Below are 11666 nucleotides of genomic sequence, written 5' to 3' on the forward strand. Positions count from 1 at the left end.
GGCGCAGCCCCGGTACCCAATTATTTATGAGTCTTGCAAATAAGGGGCCTGCCCCAGGCTCAGACCCCGGAGAAACTGACGCAACTAGGCTGCTAGGAACACTCAGGCAAAATGCAACCGAGACGGCTGCCTAGAGAGGCTGCCTGGGGGACCAACCACTGGGGCCCGGCAGCCGGCACTGATTGCAGCACCATAGAGTCACGGCGAGACAGAAGGGAACCGTTGGCGGACTGGAGAGGCTTCCTGTGGCAAACACCTGAGAACGTACCAACGTGGCCGCTCCACGTGTATCAGTTCGGAGGTAGAGCCGCGGTGAGGACGACTGCAAGCTCTATTTTCCTAGCGGGTCCTCGTTTATCTTCTGATTTGCCCCCTTCGCGGATGGAAGGAAGTTCCTCTCGACCTCAAAATCTGGTATACCCCTTGCCTCCCATAAGAACAAAAGCTTCACACATACTGCACAGCTTTCCTGCACCCCTACCCACACCCCCCTCAACACACACACACACACACACACACACACACGCACGCACGCACGCACGCACCACTCTCCAGGCTCAGGTTTCCATTCTCCCTGCTGCAAGGGGGCCAGTCACTCCTGATTCCATTATCTAAAGCCCTGGAAGACCGTTGACTCCTAGGTGATTGAGGACTGCGCCAGAAGCTGCCTCCCCTCAGCTTGGCTAATGGAGTGAACTGTGAAAGTGACTTCCTAATCAGATCAGCTCTCATTTCTAGACTCTCAGGTGGCCCATCCCGGCAGAAGAGAGTGAAAACCAATGCTTGTCCAACCGGGAACAGAACAGGATGTACCTGGAGACTTGCTTCCCGGCTGGCCAGCAGAGCCCTGCCCAGTCACAACAGCATGGTAAACACCACCAAAAACAATGGGGACAATACAACAGGGCTAGAGAGGAGGCATAAGGACATGGTTTCCAAAGTCAGTTCCCTTTATTAAATGTTGAATTTTCACAGACCAGAAATACAAAATAAAAGTAGAAATAGACCCCAGTTAGGAGCTACAGGCCTGATCGCACATGACCCCTGCTGCAGCAACTTGAACAGGAGAAGCAGCGGCTACATCCCTAAGGTCAGGAGAGCAGGCCAAGTGTTTCACCCTGCACTGCCCTGCCCCCCACCCAATCTCTCCCCAAATTATAAAGAGCCATCCTCGGAAAGCAGTAGAGGGAAAACGCCTCCCCTCCTGCCCCAGTTGAAGTGCACATCCCACCAAAAGAGCTTGTCCAGATGGCACAAAATCCAAGGACTACATTTCATAGGAGAAACTGGTACCAAAACACGGGTGGAGAGACTGCAGGTGTGACAGGGCAACCTCCAGAAGAGAGAATTTCCCCCTGCTCTACTCATCAGATCCTGATGCTGAGTCTTCTGAGCTGGGGGGAGTACTGGCCAGCTCCTCCTCTTCAGAGTCCTGAAAATCAAAGGTCTCTTAAGGAGAAAAGTTGAGTCCTGGTTGCCCTCCCAGGGAGCCACTTTTTAGTGATGGAAGGACCCCTAATTCCCTACTCCCTCTCCCTGAGCTGCAGCACTGGCCTTCAGACCTCCAATCTGCACTCCCTTCCCCCCTCATTACTCTCACAGACCTACCACAGCCCCTGGCCCCCAGCCAACCACCCCTCAGGGGCCCCTCATCCCAAACTCCTGCCTCACCTCGCTCCGCCTTCTCTTCTTTTTGCTCTTGTTCTCTCCAGAAGAGCTCTCATCACTGGACACAAACTCTTTGCTCTTAAAGCTCTCACTCAGCTGCCTTGACGACGACTTGGATGATGAACCCCTCGAGGGCGTTGATTTCTTTTCCACCTTCACCTTTACTTTCTTCTTCTTCTTTGACTTGTCCCTATAACAGCAAGAGGGAGAAGGGTCTGGGCCTTCAGGCTCACCCACCAAAGCCAATCCACCCTAACTTTTAACAGAACTTTTCTCACTCACGGCCGCACTGCTATCTCACTATGAACGCGAACAGCCAGCCAGGTCAGCCCCAAGAGCCCCAAGGGAGGGCATCCTAAGCAAATAACCAGAAAAATCACAGGCCGGAGCCTGAAGCAGTTGCACTCACAGACTTATCTGGCATCTCTTGCTCTGTCTTTAAAAGTTCATGTGAATGATGTTCCATCATAATTTTTTGTTAATTCCCCCATACCTTTGAATAAAACTGACCCTCATGAAAAGGGCCCCCTTTATCCTGTGACTTCAGCAATTCCCTAGCAAACTGCCCATACTTGGATAATTGCCTACCCAGACTTGAGGAGCACTGCCCTATTGCAGTCAGAGCATACCTATTATCTTCAGCACCCTGATTCTCAACCTAGACCTGCAAAAATAGATGTCGAAAAAGCAATCACTGGGCCATTTTGTTCCCAACACTCACCTCTTAGAAGACTCACCCCGGCCCCCTTCATATTCTTTCATGGCTTTTTCATATTCCCTCCTGGCATCCTCAGCCTTGCGATCCCACTCCTGTCTCTCACGCAAACACACACACACACACACACACACACACACACACACATACACACACACGAAAAAAAAAAAAAGAGAGATAAGAATGAGGCCTCTTCCCTGATACAGGCAAAATCTATACAGAAAAGTTTCACCAAAGGCCCATCCCTGCCCCCTCTATCTCTGCTACCGCTCACCTCTTTCTTCTCTTTGGACATTCCCTTCCAGATCTCGCCTGCCTTCTTGGAAAGATCTGTGATACTGATGCCGGGATGGTCTGACTTGATCTTCTCTCGGCTGGCGTTGAGCCACAGCATGTAGGCAGACATTGGCCTCTTGGGGGCATTGGGGTCTTTGCCCTTCTTCACCTACATAAGAACCCAAATGCCTTCAACCATCTATTTCTCACAGACACCCCCATGTTCTCCGAAAGAAATTACTGACAACACCTACTTGGAGGAAAAACGGGGAGAAGGACTAAATAGGCATAGAGCTAAACTAAGGGCTCCCAATGACAGGAACCCTGTTTTCCTACCCCCAGTACCCAGTGCCTAGCTCACCAGGGGCCCCTTGCCTGGGGCTGCTGGGACAGAAGAAGCCAGTCTCCTAATTCAGATCTCCCAGAAGCTAATTATCTCAAAGGCCAGAGAGAAAACTTTCCAAGAAGATACTCCTCAAGGCCATATTCATTGGCCACAAAAAGCAGCCCCAGGCCCACCTGACAGGCCCCACTGGTGGTGGACAGAAGGCAAAGGGAACGGCTTCCCCAACACCCTCCCAACCCGAGCGTGTACCTCCACAGGCTTCTTGCGGCTCTTGCGGTCCTTGGCCATCTTGGCCTTTTTAAGCTGCTTCCGTTTCTTCTCGTCCCGGTCACTGTCACCCTCATTACTGGAGGAGCTGGCAGAGGCGTTGCTGTCAAACCTGCCAAGGGTGGGGGGTGGGGCTTAGACCCAGGAGTGAGGACAGCACCCCACAGCCTCAGGGCAAGAGGGAAATGAGTCTAAAGCTGCCTGCCCAGAAAAGGGGAGGTGGGACCACAGGACAGCCTCCACCATTGGTCTCCACCCTGCTTCCTCCTCTCCACTGAGGTGGCTTTGGGTCCCCTCCCCACACCGGCCCTGCCTCTTCACACCTAGCATGGCATCAGTCAACCAGTGAGACACAAAGTAACAAAGGCTTCAGCTGCTCTCTTTGGTCAAGGCCTAACCCACGACCTCCTCCACCCCCATACTCTTGGGGACAGACACTTGGTCTCATCTTGCCCGGAACATGCCCCAAGGCCTCTTCACTACCTCCTTTGAGCTACTTGTCTTAATCCACCCTAGAGTCTTTTGTGATGAAGGGACAATCATTATAGAAAAGGGAAAATTTTTTGTAAGTAAATATAACAAAATAAAATCTAGGGCCGCCCGGTGGGCTCAGTCAGGGCTCAGTCGGGAGAGCATACGATTCTTGATTTCAGGGTTGTGAGTTCAAGCCCCACACTGGGTGTAGAGATTACTTTAAAAGAAAAAGAAAAGAAACAGGAAAACTAACTTCAGTCCAAGTCCATCCATACCCATATAATTAGGTTCTTTAAAATACACAGGGAGGAGCACCTGGGTGGCTCAGTTGGTTAAGCTTCCAACTTCAGCTTGGGTCATGATCTCACAGTTCATGAGTTCAAGCCTGGTGTTGGGCTCTGTGCTGACAGCTCAGAGCCTGGAGCCTGCTTCAGATTCTGTGTCTCCCTCTCTCTCTGCCCCTCCCCTGCTCATGCCCTCTCTCTCAAAAATAAATAAAACATTTTAAGAAATAAAATAAAATACACAGACTCAGCAACCGACCCCAACACTCCCAGCTAGTGAGTGGGCAAGCACTGGCTCTTAGTGCCATTTTCTCCCCACTGCTTTTTTGGCTTTCTGACGTGCCTTGCACTTGCAAAGCCCTGGACGATTTTGAAAGCATTTCCGGGTGTTACCTCATTGGAGGTCACGTTCCCACCCTGGGTCAGTAGCTAATGCTGGGACACGAGAAATGTCCAGATATCTTCAGGTCCCTCAAGCTTACAGGCCTCCACCTCACCCCCGTGAATGGAACCAAAACTCACTCCTCTGCTACGTCTTCCTCCTCTTCACCTGGGTTGAATGACTCATCTGAAGAAGAACACGGGATGCATCAGCATCACCCCATACGGAGACCCCAGCCCCTACCCAGACACCCAGCTCTGGCCCCAGGCAAGAGTCTGACCGCCCCCAGCCCCAGCACCGCCGAGGCTAGCCCACTGGTACCCCCAGCCCCAGCACCGCCAAGGCTAGCCCACCGGTTTCTTCTCCTGAGTCATCGCTGCTGTCGTTGGCATTCTCTTCCCGGATCTTGCCCTCCTCCTTCATCCGCTCCAAGTAGGCATCATGCTGGTCCTCATCAGAGTCGGCATACTCGTCGTAGCTTGGGTTCATGCCCTAGCCAGAGAAGAGAGGCGAGTGAGGGCCAGCTCACCCTGGTGCAGAAGCCCTGTACACTCAAAAGCACACCCCCATGCCTGTGAGTAAGACCAGCTCCCAGAAGACCCTGGGGCCGGACTGTCCACACACAGCCAACATGCAGGGCCGATGCCCGAGGACTTCCTGCCAACTGGGTTAGTCCCAGCCCCTCCCACTCCCGGCCCCGCTGGGGGCTCCTGAGGGGCTGCAGAGGCTGCTCTAAGGTCATGCTGAGGAAACCTGCACCAGGAGGGGGGAAGGGTCACACGCACCTCTTTTTTCTATAAGGGTAAGAAGAAAAGAGAGAGTGAAGAAGAAGCCAGGAGAATCCATCCCTGCCCACCCCCGACAGGAGAAGAGGGTCATCCTTTCCACACACACAGATACCTCTTTTAATCCTCGGTTCTTGATGTTGAGTTTTTTTGCGTTGACAAAATCAAACAGTTTCCCATACTCCTCCCTGTGTGGGGAGAGGCACCATGTTACTAGATGGAGGGGCTGACGCAGGGGTGCATCGTGTGCTGGTCCGACACCCGTCGGTCAGGGCAGACCGTGGGGCCTGGAGCTGGTCCGACACCCATCAGCCAGGGCGGACTGTGGGGCCTGCAGCTGGCGAGCACGCTGCCCAACCTAACAGCCCACAGACCCCTGGGGGCAGCGGTGAGGGAGAGTCAGACACTAGTCTTCAAAGGAACCTGCAGTGTCAAGCATCTGGGAAAGAAAGGATGGGGAAGGGTGTGTACCTAGGCACCAGATATGCCCAGAGCAGGGGTAGAACATCAGGGAAAGGGACGTTCTCATCTTTGTACTAGTCTGAATTTCGTACTTCACAGGTTGTTATGAAGACTGAGCCTGAAGATGTTTGTAAGACGCTCAGCCCACAGTGAGCACTCAATAAACATTAGCTACTCTCTTCCCGGGCACAAAGCTCATTCCGGGAAAGGGAGAGATAGCATTTCCATCATAGGGGGAGTGGAGAAGAAGGGTTAGTACCAGACACCTAATATGGGAAACAATCTAAGTACAGAAAGTGATAGGCTTTCCTCCAAGGAGGACCAAATCCCAGGGACGCAAAAGAAAAATTCTGCTCAAGGCTTGAAAAGTTGGGGAAGAGTCACAGGCCCAGAATGCCTAGGAAATGACTGGCGGAAGCCCTCACCTCTCAATGCTACTGAAGGTGTACTGGGTGCCCTGCTTGGTCTCAATTTCAAAGTCAAAGGAGCGAGTGGTGGTGGTGCCGCGGGCGAAGTTGACAAAGGAGATCTCATCGAAGCGGATGTGCACGGGGGGCTTGTGGACGTAGATGAAGCCCCGCTCCAGGGGGTACAGCAGTCCTGAGCTCGCCTTGTAGGAGCAGGTGATGCACTGGGCCCCTGAGTGCCTGGTGGAGGATGTGGGGAGCCCAGTCAGTGCCTACCTCAGCAGCAGGTGGCACAGAGCCAAAGGCACCTCTCTCAGCAGCAACATGAGTGTCCTTAGGCCCTTGCGTGAGGAAACCTCACTAGGCTGACCCCTAAGGAGACAGCTGACACCCATCATGGTCAGACCCAACCGGATCTCCAAGAGATTAGGTTCCCAGCACGGTGCCCCCTAGGCGGGACAGAGCCCAGACCAGCACTCTCACCCTTGGAAGTTGCCTGGGACTGTAATCTTGCGGTTGACCAGGGCTTTCATGACGCGGCTGACCATCTCGTACAGGGATCCTGACATGTTCTTAGTGAGCCGCCCCTCAAAGCGCTTCTCCACCTCTTCCCTGCAAACAGAGGAATGCGAGGTCACAAGCACTGCTGCCTTCTAACAGCACGCCGGTCTCCTGCCAGGACAGCGGGGGACAAGAGTTCAGGGACACACTCACTCGTTCATGTTGAGAGTCAAGGAGATGTCCTCATCCTTGGAGAAGAGGAGGATCAGGAAGTGGTAACGGGTTTGGCCCTGCTTGATGGGGGGATCTAGGCTGATCTGGTAAGGAAGAGCCGACAAGGTTTAGCACCCCGAGAACTGCTGACGAACCGAACACCGGCAAGATCCATCTCCTAAAGACTCGGGCACAAACCAGGCCGATCCACCCCCAGGGGCTTCTGCTTACCACAAAGAACATCTGGCGCTGGTCCTTGTGGGGCAGCAGAAAGAGACGCAGCACGGTGGTATAGGGGATCTTGTAGTCGAAGGTCTTGCCGTGCAGGTGCAGAAAGGTGGGGTAGATCCGAATGTCATAACGGCCTCGGGGAGTCAGACACTGCAGCTCCCGGAAGATGCAGATGGCGTCTCCAGTGGCCTGGATCACATCCGCCTTGGACAGCACATTCTGGGCAAAGGCCTGCAGAAGTGCACACTGGTAGTCAGGCAGCGGCGACCTGCTGCCAGGCAGGCCAGGGCCTGCTCAGCGCCATATGCTCCCAAGGCGAAGAGGGGAGGCCTCACCTCAACAGGGTCCACGCCATCCTCCTGGGTGGGAGGCACATAGAAGCGCACCTCCATGAGCGAGACCTCTGCGTCGTCGTTCTGGTGGAATTCTAGTGTCACCTCATTCTTGCCTGTGGTACACTGGGACACGTTGCTCAGGGGGATCTCGAAGACTGGCTGGTCACCGATGTCAAAGGAAAGCAGCTGCCCTGAGGGGTAAGGGCTTATCAACCACAAGCTCCTTCCCTCAAGGTGTGCAGAAACAGCCTTCCCACCAGACTGCTGACCTCCTGAGGGTAGGGCCTGGGGCTGTTCTGTTCACACTGTCCCCCCAAGACGAGGCACACTGCCTCATACCCCCTTCGTCCTTAATAAATATATGATGAACTATAAGGGCACCTGGGTGGCTCAGTCGGTTAAACGTCCAGCTCTTGAATTTGGCTCAGGTCATGATCTCACGGTTCGTGAGTTCGAGCCCTGAGTCGGGCTCTGTGCTGGCAGCACGGAGCCTGATGGGGATTCTTTCTCTCTCTGCCTCTGTCTCTGCCCCTCCCCTGCTCGCGCGCTCTTTGCCTCTCTCTCAAGATAAACAAACATTAAAAAAATTTTTGTTGAATGTATGATTAATTACAAACTGACAAGAAACCAGAAATAGTAGCAGAAAGGAGCAAAACAAGTAAAGGCTGACATCCTTCATCGGACCTTCTCCTCCAAACCTTAGTCTTCCCAGGACTCACCACCAAACTTCACCGTTCCCCAGTTCCAGCCCTTCACACAGAGGTCCTTCTCCATAAGCTCAAGACGATAGTGAGTTTTGAAGAAATCTGAGAGTTTCTCAAACTCCTGTGGGTAGAGGGGAGAGAGCAATCCCTGTAAACCCCAGTGGCCTTAACACAAACTTAAGCATGCTGGGATTATCTGTGAGAAACTGCTTCAGTATCCTTTCTATCAGAAACCCAGGCTGTTGAAAGAAGTTGTTGCCGAGGACCAGACCCTCAGACTAGGGGAGGAGGAAAGTATATGAATAACATTTCTGGTTATAGGCCTCACAGTGCCCTCTGACTTTATAGAAGTACTGCCTGAACGAAAGAGAAAATAAAAAACGGAGTAAGACCTTTGACTTGAGCAGTTCAAAACGGAAAAAGAAAACTCAAACTAAAGCACTAAGACTCTGAATCTGGATAAAGGCAATGAGCAGAAACCACCAAAAATTTATAACGGTAGAAAAGCTTCTAGAGTCAAAGCACAAGACATCCAAAGCTGAACACTGCTTAACGGCCTCGAAGGCCCTGCTCAAAGGAGCCCCAACTCTTTCTAGATCAAAAACAAACAAGACAGCATAGTAAAAAGGGTTTATGGCCACAGAACATCTCACCGATTCTCGGAAGCCGTCATACTTGTAGACATGGCCGTTCTTTGTAAGCAGTTTCAGTCCGTGGCCCAGGGCGACACGGCGCCAGATGCCTTCTGTCAACTCCCCAGCCTGGATGTTGTCCACTTTGCCCGTCTTACTATTCTTGAAGATGATACCCTGGCGGCTCAACCTCAGCCGACCATCATTCTGTTGGAAAAACAGGCCCAAATGGAGGGGTACAACGCACAGGTGTACCGGGCTCAGACAGTCCCACCCAACACCTATCCTGGGCTGGCCAGATACAGATGTGGGACCAATAGCTGCAGGGGCGAGAGTCAGAAAGGAGACAAATAACCAGGAAATCTGGATGCTAACACCAAACGCCACCATCCAAAACCCTTGCGAGTCCTCAGTTTCAGCGCTCGGGACTGAGCAGGACAAGCGGTCCCTCTCAAGCTCAGATCCTGGGATTCCCATACAGTCGGTCTTTGAATTATGATGGCTCCACTTAACAATTTTTCAACTTGACGGCGGTGTGAAAATGATACGTGTCCAACAGAAACCGTTATCTGAATTTTGAATTTGTGTCTTCTCCCAAGCGAGCAGCATGTGGTACACTCTCTCATGATGCAGGGCAGTGGCAGCGAGGCATGGCTCCCCAGTCAGCCCCCACGATCACCAGCGTCCACAACCAACACATGCGCTCTGACTGACCGTGCTCTACCCATTGTTTCATTTTCACGACAGTATGCAATAAACCACGTGGGATGTTCAAACTTTATTATAAGGTAGGCTCTGTGTCTGAGGATTCTGCACAGCTGTACGCCCATGTAAACATTCTGAAACCCTGCGTAAGGTAGGTTAGACTAACCTAGGATGTTCATCGGGTTACACGTACTAAGTGTATTTTTGACTTAAAGGGTATTTTCACTTTACAGTGGGTTTGGAGGGACATAAGGGAAGTCGAGGAAGATCTATACACACTGCTTTCTGTTGGCAAAACACCGACTACGTTATATTCGGACTCCTTTTCCAAAGTAGCAACGTCAGCAAAGCAAGCTCTTGCAAATGGACAAAAAGTCTACTGTCCTTCCCTCTGTTGGCCTGTACTAAAAACCCAAGCTCTTCTTACCATGGAGCCTTTCACCTCCTGATAGATGTCGTTGAACTCCAGTGTTTCCGCCATACTGATGTGCCCCTGGTGGCCTCCACTGGGAGCTGGGCCCCAACTCCTGGCTGAGTGTGCAGATACTCAGCAGGCTGGGAATCTGAATTCAAGAGGGAGACGGAGAAACATCAAAGACGACACCTCACTCGACCCATGGACGGAGCCAGGTGGCAACCTCTGGCTGAGCCTGGGATGTCTCAGGATCTCCTCTGCCTGGGAACCTACAGGCAGGCCCTGCAGACTTCTCAAGGAGTCAGGCCCCGCAGGGGCTGGAGAACCCGGCCTGGAGGAGCGCTCACACCCGGGCCACAACCCGCTCCGGGCGCTCCGCCGGGAGCCATGGCAACGAGTAGCAGAACCCGGATCCTGCCCAGAGCTTGCACTTGGCCCGCGCCCGGACCCAGCTCCGAGCGCAAGGTTTCTCTCCCAGCGCTCCCACCGCGCCACGGCCCGGGACCCACGGTTCCCCCTCCCCCTAAAATGGATTCGCCCGCTGCCCGTGGATTCGAACGCGGAACGGTCCATCTTGAGCGTCCCGCGGGGGAGCGGGGCCCGCGCCCTCCGGGGACACGGGGCCGGAGACCACCCACCTTCTCAAGATGCAGCCTCGCTACGGCCCAGGTGCGGGCGGTGGGCGCGCTGGGGGACGCGGGAGGGGGGGCGGGGACAAGGGGGACTTGGGGGGGACGCTGGGGAAGCTTTTCCCGCGTGCGCGGCCCCGCGTCCCGCCACCGGAAGCCGTGCACGGACCATAGAGAGGACGAGCTGGCTAGAGAGACGTGAGTCCGGCCCGCCTACGAGGGTGTCGTATAGAGCGTCGGCCGCCCTGGAGGACCTGAGAGAAGGGGATCCGCGAGGAAGCAGCGCGGCGCGAACCTGACAAAAAGATGGGAGCGCTCGGGGCTCTTTCTTTAAAAATTACATCTCTCCAGTGGAGGACTAAGTTCTGGAGGGAAATTGGGTAGTTTTATCTTGTTAGACTTGCCACAGATTGCGTATGCCTGTCTGTCCCTCTGTCTTGCACAGGAGCAGTTTCTGTGGAGTAGAAAGGAGTCTCTGGGTACAAGAAGAAAAATATTTCGAGTTGCGGAGAGAGGTGACCCGCCCGGCTCCTGGTTGGCTCCTGGGTGTCGGTGTCACGGTGACTTGTACCGCTCTCCCCCGACGTCGGGGACTGGATGCTCTGAAAGGAGTTCACGGCGCCCAAAAATTTCACACCCCAGACTGCAGTATAGGGGTCGCCTGGAAGAGACTGGCACGTGGCAGTATCAAGTTCAAGTGCTCGTGTTAGATTCCCCTGAGAGGCGGCGCTGATTCGAAACCCCAGCAGCGTGGGATCTCGGAAGCCGCGTCCCCCCCCTCCCCCAACCAATATAGTCGTAGGGCGCATCTGGTAAAATCAGAGGAGGCCTGGCCTCCTGGCAGAGATGTTTGAGTTTGGCCACTATGACTTCCCTTTGCAGATGGGAAAACTGAGGCCCAAAGAGGATTTGCCCAGGGTCCCAAATCTCCTTACCCCCGTCCACTTCCCTTCTCTCTTAATCACGGTGACTCTACATCCAGAGTGATTGGTAATATGTGTCCTGCACGAAGACGTTAGGACACAATATTTAAATTCAAGACTTCCCCGCTAATCTGACTTAGTTATGCCAGCTTGCTAACTCAATCCTGGGATAAAAGACAGAATGCACTGTTGCTCCCTGAATTCATGACTTTAACCTCTGAGTAAAGGCCACTTCAGCACTATCTAGCGACATACATTCAGTAAATATATATTGAGCTCCAACTCAGTTCTAGGATTTGAGGAGACTAGGAA

General features: G+C 53.3%; 1 protein-coding gene across 1 annotated transcript; it reads right to left on the reverse strand.

Moving 5' to 3' along the window:
* Positions 1 to 929: 929 nt before the first annotated feature.
* SSRP1 (structure specific recognition protein 1) lies at positions 930 to 10584 on the reverse strand. The gene is made up of 17 exons (XM_047823765.1): positions 10441 to 10584; positions 9815 to 9950; positions 8704 to 8889; positions 8066 to 8171; positions 7347 to 7537; positions 7012 to 7242; positions 6781 to 6884; positions 6550 to 6678; positions 6085 to 6306; positions 5313 to 5385; positions 4766 to 4904; positions 4553 to 4598; positions 3255 to 3384; positions 2658 to 2828; positions 2390 to 2478; positions 1672 to 1858; positions 930 to 1432 (listed from the first exon to the last, which is right to left on the reverse strand). The coding sequence occupies exons 2-17, from the start codon at positions 9866 to 9868 to the stop codon at positions 1361 to 1363; spliced, it is 2130 nt and encodes a 709-aa protein (XP_047679721.1). The 5' UTR covers positions 9869 to 9950; positions 10441 to 10584; the 3' UTR covers positions 930 to 1360.
* Between the last annotated feature and the right edge of the window lie 1082 nt (positions 10585 to 11666).

This window comes from Prionailurus viverrinus, chromosome D1 (assembly GCF_022837055.1).
Source record: "Prionailurus viverrinus isolate Anna chromosome D1, UM_Priviv_1.0, whole genome shotgun sequence".
NCBI lineage: Eukaryota > Metazoa > Chordata > Mammalia > Carnivora > Felidae > Prionailurus > Prionailurus viverrinus.

Bases quoted from the DNA above. Each gene is read 5' to 3' on its own strand.
- SSRP1 (XM_047823765.1), bottom strand. From the start codon at position 9,868: ATGGCGGAAACACTGGAGTTCAACGACATCTATCAGGAGGTGAAAGGC. The intron at 7,243-7,346 runs GTGAGGCCTCCC...GCACTTCTGCAG, and splicing joins ATGGCGTGGACCCTGTTGAG to GCCTTTGCCCAGAATGTGCT. The intron at 4,905-5,312 runs GTATCTGTGTGT...TTCTCTGGCTAG, and splicing joins AGAACCGAGGATTAAAAGAG to GGCATGAACCCAAGCTACGA.